The sequence below is a fragment of the Anabrus simplex genome, chromosome 2, assembly GCF_040414725.1.
Source record: "Anabrus simplex isolate iqAnaSimp1 chromosome 2, ASM4041472v1, whole genome shotgun sequence".
NCBI classification, from domain to species: Eukaryota; Metazoa; Arthropoda; class Insecta; order Orthoptera; family Tettigoniidae; genus Anabrus; species Anabrus simplex.
The window spans coordinates 1,023,352,516-1,023,374,174 of NC_090266.1; the positions used below are offsets into that span (position 1 = coordinate 1,023,352,516).

Genomic DNA, 21,659 nt, shown 5'->3' on the forward strand with positions numbered 1-21,659 from the left:
ACTTGAAATCGGTTAATTCAAAATCTCATCTAATTCTAAGAAGCTCTCGTTCCCGGAAACATGAGGTACGGTTTTGGATGTTTAGTTTAGTTTAGTTTACTGCCTTTCTTATATGGCGGGGCTCAAGCTATGAAGCCTGCTATTATGCCAAACCATATTATACAACAGCTTTATACAATTTACAGACTAATGTACATAAAATCATTTTTACATACAGTATATTTCTAAAAACCACTAAAATTAATTTACTTAACCTCTATAATTTTGTATCCTTATTGATAATTAAGAGCTAATTATTAAATGTTTACGTTGGTGAAATCTACTTTTTACATATTTGAGTACTACATTAAACATTTCCTTTTAAATGGCCTCGGATTGCCTATGCCTCTAATTTCAGCTGGGATTGAGTTCCAGGAACGTATGGTAGCAGGTATGAATGAGTTGTTGTACGAGTTACTGTGGTGATTGGGAATTGACAAGAGGGAACGTGTGGATGACCTTGAGGGAGCTCTATCGGAAGGGGAGAGGTATTTAAAGTCTGTTCTAAGATAGTCTGGTTTGCTTGTTTGCAGAATACTGTGGAGAAGGGAAACAGCGTGGTATTTACGTCGTTCAGTCAATCTTAGCCATGACAGCTGAGAGAGGAAAGGGCTAATATGAGTTTGGATTGGGATATTTAATACGAATCGAGCACAAGCATTGTAGGCTCGCTGTAGTCGACATGAAAGTGTTTTGCTCATACTATTATAAACTACATCTCCGTAGTCAAATATTGGAAATATTACACTCTGTACTAATAATTTTCTTGTGTTTCTTGGAAGGAAGTCCCTCATCCTTTTTGCAGAATGTAATGAGTAGAATACTCTTTGACAAATTTTTGCGACATGTTCCAACCAACTTAAATATTTATCGAATACTACTCCAAGGTTCTTTACATGATCGCTAAATGTTACTGGTATTCCACTGAGCATAACACTGGGTTATAGACGCGTTTTGTATTTTAGCATGAGATTTATACGTGCCAATTATGATGGCCTGTGATTTTGATGGGTTCACTTTCTGGCCATGTCTGCTAGTCCAGTCATTAACATTTGCTAGTTCTTCATTTAACTTAGTGATTGAATTGTTTAAGTCATTAGGCTTTGTATGAATATATAACTGAATATCATCTGCATACAGGTGATATTTACAATTGGTCAGCGTCTCAGATAAGTAGTTCATGTACAATGAGAACAAAAGTGGTGACAATACTCCTCTCTGAGCCACGCCCATCTTAGTGGTTTGCCACGAAGATGTATCGTTTCCCACTGATACGCGCTGCTGACGATCACTAAGATAGGAGTGTACCCAGGTTAAAGTGCTGTAAGAAAATTTCAGCGCCTTAAGTTTAGCTAGTAATATGTGTCTATCTACACAATCGAAGGCTTTGCTTAAGTCCAAGAGAACAAGTATAGTCATTTGTCCTTTATCTATCGCTAGTTGCGTGTCATTTGTCACTTTAACTAATGTAGTGGCAGTACTGTGGTTTTGTCTGAATCCCGATTGATATTTGTCAAGTAAGTTGTACTGTATAAGATACTCAGTCATTTGTTTATGTACTATTTTCTCCAACAATTTTCCTAATATAGGAAGGATACTTACAGGACGATAATCTTCGGGACTGTTGGGGTTGTTTTTAGGGAAAGGTCGGATGATTGCACGTTTCCAATTCGAAGGAAATACTCCAGTCATGAGTGAGTTATTAATGACATGCGTGACCGTTGGAAGTATGATGTCTATGATTCTTTTTTAAAGAGACAGGTTGATTCCATCATGGCCAGTGGACCCTGACTTTATTTCACTGAAGACTTCCCTAACGTCACTGGGGGTCACATGAGAAAAGTAGAACTGCTCGCCATTATGTCTTGTTTTTGAGGATATTCTGTTAATTACTGCTGCTTTGGTCTGTTCGTCAATCTGAGATGATCGTGAGCTAAAGTATGAGTTTAGGTCAGCTAGTGGTATATTACAGTTGTCATTTGTCTTGTTTTTGCATAATCCCATTTCGCAAAGAGATTTCCAAATCTGACTAGAATTTTGAGTGTTCAAAATATCATAAGAGTGACGTATTTTAGCATTTCTAATTAACTGTGTTGTTCAGTTTTGGAGTTTTTTAAACTTTCCGAAATCGTCAGATGTAGGATATTTCACGTAATAATTATAGGCTGCGTCTCTTATTTTCATCTGGTCGCGTATTTCTTGGGACAGCCATGGGTTTGAAGGTCTCTTTACCCTAACAGTGCATAGTGGTGCATGTCTGGCACACAGAGTCAGAAGTAGTTCGTTAAAATGATTTACTTTTCTGTCAATGTCATTTATGAACTGAATGTTGTGCCATGGTGTGTTAAGAGCATCTTCAAAAAATGCGTCTTCATTAAGTGTTTAAAATCTATACATGTAATTAATTTCGGCTTGAATTTAGGGCACTTCAAGGAATATGCAGCGTAAACCATGTCATGTCGGGAGAGACCGGGAACGGGCATTTGCCCATGAGTTAGGATTCGGTTGGTATTATTAGTAATTATTAGATCGAGGAACATACGTGAGTTGGCAACATGGTGTGTAGGGTTTAGGGGTAGTATTGTCAAATTAATGGATGAAAACATCTCAGTCAATCGTTTTGTTTCGGTAGATTTGTTTGTCACGTCTGTATTAAAGTCTCCCATTAAAATCAAATGCTCATACCTGGGTGTTAGATCAAGTAGGGCTTCCTCTAGATTTGTGATGTTACCAGTCTTCGGTGGACAATACACCACACCAAGCAAGCACTTCGTACCGCGAACTCTGAGCTCAACGAACAAGAATTCAGGGCTATTGGAGAACTCACTGGGGGATTTTAATATCACATCATCCCGTATATACATACCGACACCACCACCGAGCTTACCGCTCCTGTCATTCCTAACTAATGAATAACCATTCATACTAACAAGAAATGAAGGGATAGACTGATGCAACCACGACTCGGAGAATAGTATGGCATGCAGGTTGCAGGTTGAGAATATTTCAGAGAATTCCGGGAAATGTGGGAGAATGCTCTGAGTGTTTACATGAGCTATTTGTAAGGAGGTAGGGTAAGGCGAAAGAATGTCTTGAAGTTGATTAGCGGTACTTAGGGTGGGGGCTGGGAGATACAGGTAGTGACCTGCTTGGGACTGTGGGTTGGAGAGGCTGAAAGTAGAGGCATTTGTTTCCTGGTTACTTGTTGCAGCCAACTTAAAATTTAACTGTAGATACAAAAGGAAAAACTACAGTAGATAAAATTAAGAAACTAACAATTGAAATTAATGATAAAAATGTAGGCTATAGCTACAGTTGAAATTCTGATTAAAGTTCTATACAGCGGTATTTAGTTTACAGAATGTCGGCTCATGGTTAGCGAATAGGATCGAGATCTTTTTCAGTTTGACACAGGTATTTTACAAGTTCCCTGCTCAACATAAATTATGCCATCCTTCGACCACACGTTCCACACACTGAACTTACTTAAAGCGCCCTGTAGAAGCCGCAGTCTCTCTGGGGTTAGGTCCTCTCTAATTGTTTTATTTGTACCCTTGAGTTTCTTTTTGTTTATAAACATCGTATTTCTTTTCCGGTACGAAACAAACTTCACAATTATGGGTCTTGGACAGCCAGTCTGACTTTTCCCAACCCTATGCGATCTGTCTATTTCGTCCACTGAGAGTTCCACCCCAATTTTACGGGCAATATCAATGACAATATTGTCCGTGTTTTCTCCTGCAGTTTCTTCCACGCCAAACACATGCAAGCACTGTCTTCTTTGGTACTGCTCTAAACTGTCTGTTTTAATTTGCAGCTCCCTTTTTAATTCACTTATGGTCGTGTCTCTTTCTTCCAGAGTACGCTTTATTTCCTCGATCACACTTGTATGGAAATTTATGGTTTCTTTCAGTTGCTCTACAACTGTCTTCGTCACCTGATCTTGGATGAGGTTGGCAAGAGTGTTGAGAATCTCCTTACTGCTCAGCGCTTCCTGCACTTCTTGCTTCACTTTTTTGGCACCTCTTTAACTTTGGGGGGCATGGTTGTTTTTGTAGATATTTCACTTCAAGTTTCACTGAAAACTTCACAAACACTCTGACGTGAATATCTGTACAAGTTAGAGTAATGTATCACACTTGCGACTGTCAAACTGCTAAAATTCACCTCCTAATGCCACACAAACCACGAGCCTCGTATTTCGTGACTATACACTATCCGCCATTAACATTATTTAAGTTGTTTAATTCGAAATACGGATAATTCGTAATTCAAAGAACAATGTTGATCCCATTACAGAAATTCAGACTTTTAATTCAAAACTGCCTCGACATTAAAAAAAAAAAGTCTTTTACAGAGTAATTTAAATTCAAAATTTCTCCGCGTCATGAAAGAAAGTGTTTTCTGGAACGTGCAGGGGAAGAGTTTTCCACTCTTTACTTTACATTGGTGTGTCTACAGTGTGCTACATATTTACTAAGTTCGAGTGAAATCGTAATTCTTTTGTATTGCCCCTTATTTCCCAGGCAGGCTCAGCCAGTGAACGACAGCCCCAGAGGTGGACCGTTCGTTAACTGGCGTCGCTTATTTTTTAGAGGCAACTAATGCGACAAGGACTGACGACAATGAAAATAAAATATTCTAAAACAAACGCTCGACATTCATTGCTAACAGCACATTTTTAAACACAACATTGAACAAACAAAAAAAACAAAAAAATCTTGACGTCGCTTCTCATTTCTTCTCATAAGATTATTTTACAAAATTCTGACATTCTGGTTCTTTCACATCAAAGCCTGAATTACAATGAAATATAAATAAAAACCAAAATTAGCCTTCATCTGGCTTGAGGAAAATCAAAACATAGAGAGTGAACCTCGTCTTAACTTATTCGAACCATAAAATTAACAAAAACTGGCTATTGCTGTAGCACGTTTACAACTAAAGAAAAATGAAAATTTCATCCTAATTAAATTTTGTTAATTATAATTAACGTCTTGAAAATTCTTGCAAATAATATTTGTAGCATTAACATGTCATCATAATCGTTGAAAAATTTTGCTGATACTATTGAAATAATTTCTGAGAAAGCTTGAATAAGTCACATTCTTGAGAATATTTTAATTAATGTAGTCACAAATAATTATGTCGATTTAAGATTTTACAAGTATTATTACGACCTTAAAGAAGCAATTTTTCCATGACAATCATTCGAAGTGTGATTGAAAATAATTTTACGACGTTTACAAGTTAACGTTACAAACCACCTTATAAATCTTACATTGCTTAATTTCATTTAACATAACCTTGTTCGTGCGGGGTTGAATAGTACGGGCCTATTCATTTTAAAGATCATGACAATGTAGAATTATACTTAAATATGCTATATAATTTACTAAACACAGAAAAATATTTCTAACTACATCATTCATACCACATTCGCACATAAGACACACGTATTTTATTTATACTATTTACAGACGAATTCTAGACTTAAATTTTATATCGTGATTTTTATTATAACATGCTATCGATGGAATAGTCAGATGACTATCTCGTAAGTTATCACATTCGACAATCTGTGACATGTGATCGAATAATGGCAATCACTTTAAAGATAATAGCAGGAGCATTACAACGTCGATCAGTAAAAATTCAACAGTTTTATATACAGAAGAACTGGTCACCGATCATCACGCACATCAGTAGGGTTAGATATACATGTCACCGCACACAGGGTCAGTGAGTTAGGATAAATTATTATTATCCCTAACTTTCAAATATCACTCAACACGTGTTCAAAATTCACAGAACGCATGGTAACTCAAGACACATGCTTCTCCGAAATAATCCGCAAATTAATCCTGCAGGATCGCTGTATTCCAGGCTCATAATTCATTAACAGAGCACACATTAAATATCTCACAAGAACAGCAATTATTATTTATCACCCATAACCATTAATCATTTGTTTGACCCAATCTTGACATTTATTATTAGTGGTGATTCTTCTTCTTTTTTTTATGACCACATAGGATCACTTTAGTCAGTCCGTCGTTCAGGTCTCTTTGAAGGGATTGTTTGGGCTTTGCGGTCCTCCCAGTACTTCAGATGTTCCGCTCTTCGTGCCTTCCTCAGTCGAAAATATGCGTGTTGTTGGTTTGTTTCTTATATGGGTAAAGCGGAGGTTTGTATTCAATTTGATCTTATTTGTGATGTCTTCTGTTGTAAGGCCTATTTCCTTCAGATCCTCTATTACTTCTCTGATGCATTTACATCCTGTTGTGGTATTTTTTGAGACGGGATTGTGTTGTACTACTAGTTTCAGAAGTCTCAAATCCTGCATCCTCATGATATGTCCAAAGAATCCCAGTCTCCTCTTACGCATAGTATCTGTAATGGGTTCTAGCTCTTTGTACACCACTTTGTTAGGTATTAACCGCCACTGTCCATCTTTCCGGTATTTTTTGTTGATGCAGGTTCTTCCAATCCTCCTTTCAATTTTCTGAAGTCTGTCAGTCTTTGATTGTTTATTCAGGTAAAAAAGTGTCTCTGCTGCATATGTAGCTTTCGGTTTTATAACTGTGTTGTAGTGTTTTATTTTTGTATTTATTGATAGACATTTCTTTTTGTAGATATCCCATGTTAATTTTTGTGCTTTAGCTAATCTATTTGTTCTTGTTTGGATTGAGATTTTTTCATTTACGTTATGTGCTATTACTTCTCCAAGATATTTAAATTGAGTTTTATTGAATTGTTCTTCAATTAACTGCAGTGTGTCCTTATGATTTTTTTTATTCTTAAGACTTGGGTAGTTTCTTTTCTCTGTTTTACTAGATTTTGATAGGATATTTCTGTTTTTTGGGACTGATGTAATAGCCATGCCTGATGTCTTTTCTCTTTTAGTGTAGTCAGGATGTTTCCATGTTTTGAGTTTTTGAGGTTTCCTCTTAAAAAATGTAGATTTTGAGATTAAATTATGGTTTCTACACAGGTCAACTAGTCTCTCTCCATTTTGACAAGAGTACAGAAAACTGTGTCATTGCAGCTTTTCTACCAGTCCACAATTTTCTATAGACCTGTGCACTGCAATTGTGGGAGCTAATATCCCCCTGCATAAACTGGAGCATCTTCAAACTTCATCAAGCTGCCAGGAGCAATCACCGAGTTGGAGAAGACTTGACTTTAATAATTTCGGCATTAATTCATGTAACACTTTTATTGTCCGTGGTTTCATTAAGATTCTATTGCTTATTGTACGTCTGATCTAAATAGATGTATAAACTTTCTAATTCGTTCAGCATTCTCCCTTTTTGTATTAAAAATTATTATTGAATTAAAATTATTATTAAATTAAAATTATTCAAGTCAGTCAGTTCGAATAAATTTAGGATACCTAATATATTTCATTCTTCAAACTCTAATACTCCTCCCATACCCACAGATATTAGGCCTACTTCCAGCAATACGGTTTACTCCGCCCCTTTGTCAGCCTCGTCACAACTGACTCCACCCATCCTCTCCTCCATTCCGTACTCCCCTATTCCTTCCCCTCTGAGTTCACTGCCGCCTCTGCAGCACAGTTACAACACCAGACTCAGAGCCAACAGGCGGGCAACCCATTTACATGGAAGTCCTCATCTGTTTCAATTTTATGTAAACCGAATTCTCTCCTTACGTTCAATTTCTTATTTTCCTTCTCTTACAGAAAACATTATTTCTGCATCTACTGACATTTTCTGGCAAGGTTTCAGCCATTTTTATTACCTACCAGTGCTAAGGGCCACTTACAATTTTTCAACAGATGCTTCTGTCTCACTTGCTGACGAATTTCATCAGCGGCCTTGGAAAGATTGTATTCATGACAATCAAGTTTATGCTTGTGTTCACGCCCTCGTGTAGTTGGCTTTATATTATTACCACTTTGGTTTTCCACTAATATTTTATATGAACTGTTTTTAATTAGAATTTTAATAGAAGAAGTTTTAGTCTCCGACAAGATTATAGTTTAATCATAAGACAGTTTTCCATTAGCATCTTTATATATTGTATCACTTTTCACATTATTATGTTCTGAATTTTAATAACTGACTAAACTTTTAACTTCCACTTTTAATTCAGTTGTATTGTTGATGATTGTGTTTAGGCTGAGGATGCCCTTAATTGAGGGCGAAACATGTCCCATGTAACTAAGAATCTATTTATGTAACCACTATAAGTGAAAATATAAGTATTGAATAGGTGGAACAAATTAAAACACCTTTATTATTGTTGAACACCTGGTCATCCAGAATGTTTAAATAATAAACATGCTGGTTCATGTTAGTCGTCATCTTAGTGAGTGGGCCCAACCTATGATACGAAAAACACCCCCAAAACACCACAGACTCACCTTTGGCTTGAACCTGACCTTCTACACATCCAGGGTGAAATGCTTCATTTCGCCTTCGGTGCATTTGACAATGTGTGCCATTGGAATACAGGCGAAAATGTGACCACCTTACATTCCACCAGTCAGCTACTGTCCACGTTCAATGATTTCTAGCCCACTGAAGATACGCAGCAATATGTGCCTGTGAGAGCAATGGCCTCCTGCAAGGTGACAGGCTCCAAATGTTCACTGCATGCAGTTTCCGTCGCAATGTTCTCTCGCTAATAGGTTAGGGCGGAACTTCATTCACTAACTGCAGCAATTCCTGTCGGGTTTGGAACCGATTTTGCTTCACGAGCCGTGAAATGCGTCTGCAATCCCTCTCAGTCAGGATTTTTTCCGACCACAATTCTGACATGTTTTGTGGCCATGTGTAGTAAACCACTGCTTGTAGAAACGTTAAACAGTCCACTGTGAAACACCAACAAATCCAGCAACTTCATGCACTGTATTGCCATGAGCACGGCCAAACACAATTGCCCACTTTTGCCACTCTGTCACATCCTTGCATCAACCCATACTGACTGGCACCGTCCGCATGAAACATCAATGTCTCACTGATTGCTACTGCCTTATGCTCACATAGCAGTGCGTGCGCACTAGGGTGACTAATTTTTTGTCCGGTGAGCTTATTTGAAACACCCATTTCCACCTCGTATATCCTCTATAGCAGACCAAGAACAATCTACTCTTTCTTCTTGCAAATCAGACGATGGTAAATGCTCCACTTGGAGAGCACAAAACTGGCACTGTAATGCATCCATAGCTTCTTGGTCATCTTCACCATCTTTCGCTGGCAATATAACAGAAAACTTGCAAACAAAATACTTGATGGCATTGAAGGAAGAAGTCAGTAAAACATTTATATGTGCTACTTGATCATTAACAAAAAGTTCACTATTCAAACTAAATTTATGAATAATATGGTCACGGACTGCAATAAAATAGTTCCTGATATGCAAATAAAAGTCCTTCTCCTCAGGTGCCAGATTTTCTACAAGACGACATGTTATGTAGCCAATTACTAAATTATCATCAACTTTCTGATCCTCTCCCATGTGACAGAATACTTCTAAAACTGAGGAATTTTTTTTAAGACCACTGGCTTAACAAACCTACACAGAATGACCTTCAACATATCAATTAGCACGGATCTTAGGACATGGATGTGAAGTGCTTGCTACTGAAGAACTCTGAGTTTTCTCAAATGTACGGATGATAAATGCCAGAAACGAGCAAAATGTTTCAAGTTTGAAGAGAGGAAAAGAAATAGTTTCTCCTCTCGTGAAATGTTGGCACTGCGACTAGGCTCCTTTATTTTCTTCAGTGATGGAGATAAAGAACTACCCTCTGCCTTTCTTTTTCCAGAAATAACAGAAGCTTGGCCTTATTCTCTACTGACACAAGAACAACATTCTATTTTTGTATCTTCATGTGCCCTTAGCTTGAGAATTGGGAAATACTTCAGAGATGTGTCTGTGCCATTGGACCATTTTACCTTATTCTTAAGAAACTCTGCAGTGGCTCCCACTTTGAAATCAATCTTTACAAACATTTCCCCAAGGATAACCAGCGTGTACACACATGCCTTCATATTTTTCTAACATCAGTCTTGTACATACATTTTGAGATGATCTTTTCTCCTCGAGCTTTTGTCTAAATAATATATATCAATCAGCATCTCGTCAGTTTTGACAGGAAGGGAGTCTGCACCATTCATGGCAGCCAAATGAATCAAAATAATAATAATAATAATAATAATAATAATAATAATAATAATAATAATAATAATAATAATAATAATAATAATAATAATATGCCTGGGATGTGGAAGGTTGTATACTTCTAACTGGTATTTTTCGCAGACTGATTTGGTTATTTGGTCCAGAAAAGGGCCGTACCAGTTGAGTTGCCTTCCAAATTTTCCATGGATAGCAAACAATTTTCAATCTTTTTCAATTCTTGGTGAAAAACGATGACAGGATAGATCTTACTATCTATATCATTGCTTCCATCAGTTGAGACCACAAAAGGCTGTCTTTAAAGTTTGAATCCTCTTACTATCTGCATCACAGGCCAGTTAATTAATTATGGCAGATGTTTTGTACTAGCATACGCGTACTTCTTTGCAATGTCTAAATCTGAGAACATCTTTCTGAAGAAAAGTCTTACGTGACCAGAACAAGACAATGCAAGATAAATACGCCTCATACATTATTAACATATGACTTCAACAGGAGGAAAAGCATAGAATGGCAAGAAAAAACACATGGCCTAAAACTCCAACGAAACTACGCACAGAAATGTTAACAGCGAGTGAATCACACAATAACAAACTCATTCTTTTGTCCCGATTAACAGAGCTAGCCTCTCTCGCTTGTAGGACGATTGCCGTCTTGAATTCCCAGCTGTAAAGCACACACACTGCTGTAGTGAGCGGGAAACACGATACATGAAGGCAACAGACGATACATTCACCAAATAAAGCATCAAATAAATACGCTTGAAAATTAGGGCATAAATTACAGAAGTACATAAAAATTTACCCTAGGGGAAGAGTATTGATTGTACTGGAGGTCATATTGGTCAAAAATAGGAAGAAGTAAAAGTAAATCCAAATGTTTCCAGGAAAATCAGAAGGGTTGGCAGGTGTGTATACCGGGTGGTCCACCAATCCCTTGCGATCCAGTTTTATGCATCATTTCACATTTACTACAAATCTGATGTAACTTACTGTTATTATTCTAATCTGAAAGACATCGGTCCCTGCCCCAAAACCGGGGTAATATAACGAGATGTGTGTTTACGGGCTAGAAGACAGCAGGAATAGTGGGTGCCACTATTAATTCATTATGGGAACCTCAAATGAACCCGTGAAACGAGTACAGATACGCAGAACATGTACTTTAAAACAGGAGGTGGATGCACAGACTGGGAGCACGGTACTGTATAGGCTGGGCAGTGGGCGCCGTAGGTCAAGTGTCGCAGTAGCTCACATGGCAAGCGGGCGGGGAGATATGCGATAGTGGACAGTGCTCGAGATAGGAGGTTCAATCCCACATAAGAATTTTTATAACAGCCAGTTGCCCGGGATGTGGTAAGGTTGCATACTTGATAGCTTTCAAGGATTGATTTGTTTATTTGACCCTGCAAAAGACCGTATGTATCGTTGCATTGGGTATGGTGCTGGGTTGGACGAGGATGTGGCCAGTATAGGCTGGGAAGTGAGTGCCGTAGGTCAAATGTCGCAGTAGCTCACATGGCTAGCGCGCGGTAGGATGTGTATACTTAATACTGGTATTTTTCACAAACTGATTTGTTTATTTGGCCCAGAATAGGGCCGTTGGTATAGAGCTGGGTTGATAGAGGCTTGGAAACATGTGACAGGATTTCAGTTATCCACGTCATTCAACGTAGCACCTGCTTGAACTGACGACTTTCGTGGTCGATATAGAGCTGCACGCGATGTTGTAAGGACCGTCTGGCCCATTGCAACATCTCTGGTGAAACGTATCGGCATGCCTCGGTGATGAGCTCTCTAAGGTGACAAGGACTGGCCAGCTCCTGTGCATATACCAGTTGTTTTACATGGCCCCACAGAAAAAAATCCAGGGACATAAGATCAGGCGATCTGGCAAGCCAGGGAACAGGTCCTCCCCTTCCTATCCATTTATCAGGATATGTTGCAGATGGTTCCGGATGACCACCACTGTGTGCGGTGGAGCTCAGTCATGTTGAAACCACATCCTGCAGCGGTCAAGGAATGGCACATGTTCCAAAAACTGTGTTCGACATCTTGGAGAAACCGCAGATAGAGTTGGCTGGTTAGGTGGCCCTCAAAGAAATGGGAACCGATGAGGTAATCACCCATGATTCCACACCATACATTCACACCCCACTGTGCCTGAAAAGCTGTCTGTCACACCCAATGGGGATTATCCACACTCCAGTAATGCATATTACGGCAATTAACAGTTCCATTGTTGTGGAATTGTGCTTCGTCCATAAATAAGAGAGTCGCTAGAAAAGCAGGAACAGTGTCCACATGCTGTAGGATCCATTGACAGAACGCCACCTGGGCATCAATATCATGACCATGGAGCTCCTGGTGTAAGTGCAGATGGTACGGGTGAAACGGGTGGCTATGCAACATTTGCATAACAGACGCTTGGCTTGTGTTCGTCTCCTGTGCAATGGCCTGTGTGCCAGTTTAAGGGTTACACCAGATAGAGTCAAACACGACCTCTTCATTGTTAGCAGACGTCACGGGATGATCTTGAACAGGCCTGTCCTTCCCAAAGATGCAGTATCCCGCAGGAATCTTTCCACACTCCCAAATGTCATGCCCGTTGGTTGTCGTCTATCCAGATAGCTTTCTTGGTACAGGCGTTTGTGCCTGGTATCCATCCTTTCTAGCTTCTCCATAGCTAAGTAACATATCCACATACTCATTGCTGGAATACATTTCGAAGCAGTGAATAAACTGTGTGTTGTGAACTGCTTCGAAGGAGTTCATGCAGCTGCATACTTAACTGCCATCGCATGTTATCGTTCCAATGGGGCATACTTTACCCTACCTGCAGTCTATGAAGCTTGGAACAAATACGACATAGCTAACTGGCCACAGACCATCTACTCCTCATCCAACCCAGAACCATACCCAATGCACGATACATACGGTCCTTTACAGGGTCAAATAAATCAGTCCTTGGACGCTATCAAGTATGCAACCTTACCGCGTCCCAGGCAACTGGCTGTTAAAAGAATTTCTTATGTGGGATTTGAACCTCCTACCACGAGCACTGTCCACTATCACATATCTGCTTGCCATGTGAGCTACTGCGACACTTGACCTACGGCGCCCACTGCCCAGCCTATATAGTACCATGCTCCTGGTCTGAGTATCCACCTCCTGTTTTAAAGTACGTGTTCTGCGTATCTGTACTCATTTTACGGGTTCATTCGAGATACTCATAATGAATTAATAGCGGCGCTCATGATTCCCGCAGTCTTCTAGCCCGTAAACACACATCTCGTTATATTACCCAGTTAAGGAGGGACTGATTTCTTTCAGAACTGTAGTAAATGTGAAGGGATACATAAAACTGGATCACAAGGGGCTGGTGGACCACCAGGTATATGAAACTGTTAAGACATCCTTAGAAGTGTTTGGATGCTGGTGAACGGCATTTCCAGCATTTATAGAAGTAGAGACACCTTTATTACTCACTTTATTACATTACTTTAGGAGAGGATTGGTTGCAAATCAAGTGAGATAAGACAGGCTGATTATTTGTGCCCAACCATTGCAAAACAACTACCTAATGTAAGAATCTCAAAGTGGAAAGAAACAAAAACTAAATTAATGTTGAATAGAAAGAAGGAAATTTACATATATATGCTTAAAATCTGGGTCAATCACTCTCAAGATGGCCAACAATGAGATAAGTCTGAAAGAAGAATGGTTTGTTACAAAAGTCAAGGCAGTGTACATGTGCACAGAGACCTAGAAATAATTTTAGGCAAAGTTACATAATATACAGCAACCCTAACCATTATCCATATGTCAGAAAATTAATAAATTCTCACCTGTCTGTATAAAAATGATTTAGCACTACACGTGATATCCCAAAAGCAGTAGTCATCATTACAAGGAGAATAACAAGTAGCAAGAAGTGGCTGTCCAGGGGCAATGTTCAGGGAGTGCATGTCTCGAACAGTGCAAACATTAAACGGATTTCCTCCACTCCTGCCCATGAAGGTTCGGAAATCTCTCACACCAGGAAATAGAGATGCAGCTGATCTGAGTTTTTCAACATCAAACTCGGTTTTCCTAAAAGGAAGAGAATTAAAAGAGTGTTCAAAACTATTTCAACACACAGAGGAAAAACATAATAAGAAGAGAAACTCACTGAATAAAATGACATCGCTTCCATTCTGCATAAGGAATTCTTGCCAAATATTTATTGCCTCTGCCTTCCAATAGAGGAGCATCAGATCGTCTCACAGCCAGTCGGTACAAGTAACTGCGTAACTTGGCACTGTGTCTTGCATGAAATGTCTCTGGTACAATCTTACAAGACTGAACCCTGAAATACCAACAAAAAAGATTTAATTTGTTTTGAAAACAGATACAAGGTCGTTATATAGACGGAATTTCTCATATCCAAGGCTTTCAAACAAACAGTAATGTTCTTATGAGACAGAAAGAACAAGAGTTGAGTTGATACTAGTTAAATCCATCATAATACTTCAGCTAGCATTACCAATGAATCCTAAACATATAGTGAAGCTTGGATGCAATGCGTGATTAAGTTAGACCTGATTTGATACAGTAATGTTGTCAGTTTTCAATATTAATTCATTTCCCCAGTTGCTCAGATGGTAGAGCATGGATTTCTTGAGCCCAAGGTCGTGGGTTCAATCTTGACTCAGTCTGGTGGCTTTTGAAGGAGTTTAAATATGACAGCCTTGCATTGGTAGATTAACTGACACGTAAAAACTCCTTGGGGGACAAAATTTTCTGGTACCTCAGCATCAAACACAAAAAGTTTTTTTTTTTACAATGTGTTTTAAGTCACACCGACACAGATAGGTCTTATAGCGACGGTGGGATATGAGAGGCCTAGGAGTGGGAAGGAAGCGGTTGTGGACTTAATTAAGGTACAGCCCCAGCATTGCTGTGCGGTAGAGTCAGAACTGAAAGCATTAGCCTGGATATCCTATCATTTAGGAACCCTCCACAAATGTTCACCAAGTGAGCCCATTTGGTGTCATCTGTCACATTCTCACTCTTAACAGTAGCACAGTCATCAATATGAAGAGCTACAAATAATTTCTGAAGCACATTCATTGCATCCACAACCGACTCGCTGTCCTTTCTCGGCAGCAATGATGGAAATCTTTCTATAAATAATTGTACAGAAGAAAACTGGGCATCTTCAATTTTTGAATGATCTGCAACCTTTGCATGTTTCAGTACTTCATCATTGAGAGGGAACTTGTTAATAATATAATCACATGCTGTGCAAAAGTAAACCCTGGCAGATGAAAAGAATGTTGATTTATCTCTAGCATTAACTTTCTTCACCAAGTTCATTGTCTCAACACCAATGACTAGCTAATTACTCTCAATAGAATGGTATGGAACTTTTAATAAAAGAGAACGTTTGATCACTTTTGGTTTAACAAATCTGGAAACCAGCTGCTTTAACAGGTTCGTCATTAGTTCTAGTAGTTTATGAATGTGAGGTGAAGCACTCTGAAGTGTAGAATTGAGATTCTCAAATAAAGGAATGACAACATACAGGAAGGCACAGTATGCCTTATTTAAGCCAGATGACAGAACCATAAAAAATCTTCACGATTTTGAATAATGTTCATATTGTTTAGCATAGGAATGTCAGATTTTGAGAGATATGCAAATCTTTTGGGAGCGACCAATTCTGACGACTGAGTAGCTTTCCTCTTTTCATGGTCTTTGGAACCACCAGGTTTGGCTTTTGGGATCTTAAATGATGTTAAGCTAATGCACACTGAGCATTAAAAAGCACCTCATCTTTAAGGAAACCAAGTAGTAGATCCCATTACTCTAACAGCCTCTGCAGACACCTTCCTAACGATAGCCATCTTGGGCAAATATATATCAGTATCTTCTTTGTTTCTTTGTTGTGAAGCTCTTGGAATTTCTCAAGGCATTCCTTCATCTTACAACTCTTTTCTAAATAATAAAAGATGTCGACTAATAGTTCATCAACTTTAACAGGCAAACTGCTTGCAACTTTCTCAGCAGCCAAGTTAAATAAACGGCATGAGCAACCCAGTACGAAGACAGATGACAGTGCTTCCCTTAAAACAGCAGCAACTCCATTCTTCTTTCCAATCATGACTGGAGCATTGTCGGAACAGAACGCTACACAATTCTGAATTAGTATTTGCAACACTAACTGTGAAGTTACCAAATTACCAATATTACATCCCGCTGAATCACCCACCAAGGCTGGGACAGAGAATACTAAGCTATCTTTTCCTGCTTTGCCACAAAAAAGGTGACAACAATAGGGTAAAGCTTAGCATTACTATCATTGCTCCCATCCGTAGCTAAAGAATATGGTTCACACTGCATGTAACCAACGAGTTCTTGAATCCGTAGCCATTTCTTTCAAACTGTGTGTGGTTTTCGTACGACCACAACCATATCTTTTTTTGCAATTGCTGAACCTAAAAACATTTTCCTAAACAGAGCACAAGCACGATCGGCAGCAGCTAACGGGATATTATGTTCAATTAAAAGTCAAATGAACAAGCCTTCGGCTCTTACTATATAAATGTCGGCTCCAGAAGAGGTAAAAAACAAATTCATTTTCTGACTGCCATCCTTAAATTTTGTATTGGAGACGTGTTTAGCAGATTTAATGTGATTTACTAATTCTGTTTTACCTCCGTGAGAAACGTTAATATCACACGAGCACATGGAGCAGAATGCGAATGTTTCGCCTTTCTGTGATTGTATAAAACAAGGAAATTCAGCAGAATGTACCTCTCTAAAAGATTGATAATATTGTTTCTTAGTTGAACTAATTACGAACCCCCCTTGCCTATAGTCATAGATTTAGGTTTACTATGTCACTGTAATCATGTAACAAACTTGATTTCATTGAACACTGTCTCCTTGGATGCTGGTAGGATTAATTTTGGTTATTTCACAGTTCAGTTAACCATCAATGATGGAAGAAAATGAATCCATTAGGTTACTTTAATAAAACGTATATAAGTATTGTAAATTTCATCATACTTATTAATAATACCAATATAAATGGTCTGTTATTGGACATTATAAATTTTCCACCTAACTCATTCCTGGTTGCCAGCGTTTCGCCCCCGTGTGCTAGGTTGGGCTAATCAGTTGGTACCTAGCACACCTACCAAGACGCATGGCTAGTGCATACTGTGGAGGCCACTGCGTAGGCTACTTGGAGCCACTGGCAGTGCCAATGCACTACGAGAGACTTTGAGAGACTCCATACGCTCCGAGCATCCCTGTATACATTTATTCTTACCTCAGGTTGCTATCTCACATCCTGGAAGTGATCCACAATGCTCCTCTCCCTTAAATCCAGGAAAGACCCCCTCCGAACTAAACTCATACCACCCCTTCTGCCTCATCACAATTCTTGCCAAAATCCTTGATAAAATCCTCATCCGTTAATTATAAACTTACCTGAATTCCCTTAACTTACTCCCCTCATCCCCATGTCCATGTCTCTTCACCTCCCACCAGCTTCACCGCCTCATCCAATCAATCACCAACAACTTCAACTTAGCCAATCTCTCCCTTGTGAACATTTTTGTTTTAACCAGGCCTTTCATACGTACCCTGATTTTCAAGCTCGACATCTTTACCCTCCCAGACGCCTACATCTGGTTCTTTGTTGCCTATCTCACCAACCACATTATCTGTATATCACCGAATGGCCCAACTATCCCAACCTTTTCCCAAGTCAGTAGGAGTGCCCCAAGGTTCTCCTCTATCACCACTAATACTTCTCCTCTTCGTCGCTGACATCCCCAACCGCCACTATCTATCCAACTCCTCCAATTCGCCGACGACACCCCCATCCTCGCCCCACTCCCGTCTGTCAAGAGCATCAACAAAACCCTGCAACCCTTCCTGGAAATAATTTCCTCTAGATGCGACCCATGGTCAGAAAATTTTAGCTTTATTTGACTATGCATTTCTTATAATATGTAAATTTGTACGTTTGCTGAGCTTGATATAACTGTTGCAAGGCCGCTTTCCAAGTTTATTTGTTATTACAGTCAGGAGGATTAGAAAGTAAAGAGGGCAAATCGCAGGTAGGAGACAGAAGGTTTGCAATGATCGACCTGAAAGATTTTCAGCAGGGGTATGCCCAGTTGCAGAACGAACAGTGGAATTAAAGGCTAGGGCAAATAATGGTAACTCTGTGTCCCAGTATCTTTTCCTGGTCTCAGAATGGAAGATCGATAATACAACTTTTGAACTGTGATGATATCGCGATCTTTTAGAGGACTTGGACTTAAGGTTTAGGAAGTGGGGGACAGAATGTGAAGTGCTGGTCTATTGTAGTGCCAAGGTATTTGAGGGATGGCTGAGGATGGATGGGGGTCTTATGGATGGCGAGTCGTAGGTTGGCAGGATTGCAAACGATGGAAAAGCGTCTTTTGGGGGGTCGGATTTGGATGGATTGGGTTTTGGAAGGATTGAGGCTCAACAAGGTTACTTTGAAGATGGTACGGAGTAGTGAAGTTTTTTTTTTTTTTAATGCCTAAGGGAAAAGCATAAATCACAAAAATTCTTAGAGGTAAAAATCGTAGCATTGTCAGAGACCAAGCCTTTCAGGAGTCTGATTAGAGGAAAGATTTGGTCTTGAAGAAGTTAACATTAATATTAGCACTTAATTTCCATAGTGGACGAAGAATTAGGAACTTCAAGAAACCATCTAATAGTATAAATATATAGATAATGCCTCGAGCTGAATTAGTATCAGACTCTCCAACATCAACATAATAGGTTTTGGTGGGATAAGTAGATGGCAAAGCACAATAGGTACCTGGTGATAAAGTAGCGGAAACCATACAGTTACTGGCCACTTAAGGATAATTTGAATTTGTTGTTCAATAAAATTCATATATGGCATTAAATCTCCATTACAAGAATTTTCACCCATATCTCACGAAATGATCTCTAACATTCAGCTTTGGCATCTGGGGCAAACAGATTTGTTCAAGCTCCAAATCGCGTGCCTCATACAATAACCTTAGGAAGGCCTTTACTGCTAGGGGTTACCGCACCAAATAGCTTGACAGCCAGATCTCCTGTGCCATGAACTCTGTCCCCAGACTCCCCTAACAACCCAAGCCCATACTCTTCATAACCACACAACATCTTGGTCTAAACAGAATCAGTCACATTTTAAAACAAGCATTCAATCTTCTCACATCCTCGCCCTACACCCATAATCTGCTTCCAAAAATCCCAGAGTCATTCAGGTTCGACCTGGTGCCATCAATTGAATGTTTCACAGTGTATGTCCTCAAAAATGTACCCATAACGTACCACCACCTTATCCCTAGAGATTCTGAAGTTGAACAACTGGTGCTCAGGTCTAGGGAAGTACCTGGCCTTAAGATTAGATAACAGCACCTTTTTCCATTTTCTTGTCTGTCTCCCCACCCCCTTTCATCACACAGCACCTACTTTTCAACAATGACTACCACCATTATTACTTTATCCTCCACTAACAGAGGCTGCAGGCAATAAATGTGGATCCATGTCTTTCTTTTATGTGTACTCTATCCATGTGTTCTTACATGGTAAAGAGACGCACAGTTACTGTAGGTTCTTCAGTCTGTCGAAACTAATTTATGAATAAATAAAATTTAGAATGGTTCGTGGTGTGGGTTACTGTAGTCGCATCCTAGTTTGTGAACCCTGGGCCGCTGAGTAGCCAAGAAAGTGGTCCTGAGAATCGGGATACCAGTTGCTATGGAATGGGAGTGAGCATCTCAGACACATTCTGAGTCATGGCCCTCCATGTGCTTAGGAGGCTAGGACTGTACAATCAACTGGTGGTCCCCAACCCATTACAGAAGAGATCCTCACTGGGACTATGTGTAAGTTGCTAGCATCCTGCTTCACAGAATTCTCACAAGTATGCTCAGAACATTTTAAGCAAGCCTCGGACCTATGGGAGTAACGGAGTCCCACTTCCACTTGACAGCCGAGGGACTGCTTGGAAACAAACTTGACAAACTGGGGAGCTATCAATATTATGGGGCTTATGGATGAAAGAAAATGGAACTGGCTGTGTCAGGAAAGAGAATGCGTCTCTGAGTTAGGAGCTAATAATATTCGGGAAAGGATAATGAGGAAAAGTAGGAGATTATAAAGTGTTCTTAATAGTTTCTTCTCAATTTGGTTACGAGTTTCTGCATGGTCTCTCTATGTGGAGGGCGTATACATGGAAATTGTGTTACAAATCGTCTAACGACATCCCCACAAGACTCTGGTTTCACATAATTACCGTACATAAATACCCTTTCCCCTACCATGTAGACATGGAGGCATTATGAGAATTATACCCCGAAGTAACACTCACAACTCGAGAACAGTTGGAGCGACAGATGAACACTTAATACATGTTCTAAGCATGGACCTGAACTGTGAAGTGTGGACATTCCTGTGCTTTAAATGAATAAAAGTAAATTTCCACCTGTTTGATACTATATATTTGCTTCAAGCAAATTAATTATTTGTAGTGCGTTTCATTCCTTAGGTACATCTTCAGCTACATTACATTGCATAGGTGAAATTACAAAGAATTTTCTTCTTCTCAAAAAACATCTTAAAAAGTACCTTGTTATGCTTAAAACAATATTAATTTTTAAAGGATAAAAAATAATTAGAATATGTGAGGAGGGTTGAGTGGGGTGGTGAAATGGGAAGGAAAGATGGATCTACTTATGTTCTAACCTACGAGGGTAATCCCAAAAATAAGGTCTATTTTTTTTTTTTTTTTTAATATAGAACTCTGTTCGTGTGGCTGTTGGTCATAATATTGTGAAGAGTATTTCCCATGCTCACATATAAAAATGCGCATGCTGCACTGAGGCACTCAGTCTTGGCTTGGCAGCCGCTGAGAATGGAGCTCTCGTTGGATGTTACCACCAAGTGCAAAGTGCGCACATTTATTTGGTTTTTGAACGCAAAAGGTACTGAACCGATTGAAATCCATCGCCAAGTGATGGAAGTGTATGGTGATTCGTGCATGGAAGTAAAAATTGTTCGTAAGTGGTGTAGAGAGTTTGTAGCAGGTCATACTGAAATTCACGACGAACAAACAAAGGAGCGGGGGACTATCAATTTCCGTCGAGACAGTCGTGAAGGTTGAGTAAATCATGTGTGAAGATCAGCGGATCACCCTGGATGATCTCTGCACTTTGGTTCCTGAGGTTTCCCGAAGCGCCGCTCACAACTTCCTGAACAGCATGGCGGCGAGCTGGTATGACACGGGCATTCAAAAACTGTCACAGCGTCTACAAAAATCCATTGACCGAAATGGTGATTATGTAGAAAAATAGCTAAACGTTCAAGCTGTAAAATGATATAAACCATTGTAAAAAATGAACAGGTTTTATGTATTTTAAA

At 39.4% G+C, this 21,659-nt stretch overlaps 1 protein-coding gene across 3 annotated transcripts in view; it reads right to left on the reverse strand.

The window, feature by feature from the left end:
* LOC136864646 (tRNA pseudouridine synthase-like 1) overlaps positions 1-21,659 on the reverse strand; it is a 99,113-nt gene that overhangs the window by 51,418 nt on the left and 26,036 nt on the right. For all 3 annotated transcript variants that reach the window (XM_067141914.2, XM_067141916.2, XM_067141915.2), the window contains exons 4-5: positions 14,383-14,559; positions 14,060-14,303 (exon numbers count right to left, since the gene is read on the reverse strand). In XM_067141914.2, coding sequence (XP_066998015.1) covers positions 14,060-14,303; positions 14,383-14,559 — 421 coding nt within the window. The remainder of the gene's footprint in view (positions 1-14,059; positions 14,304-14,382; positions 14,560-21,659) is intronic.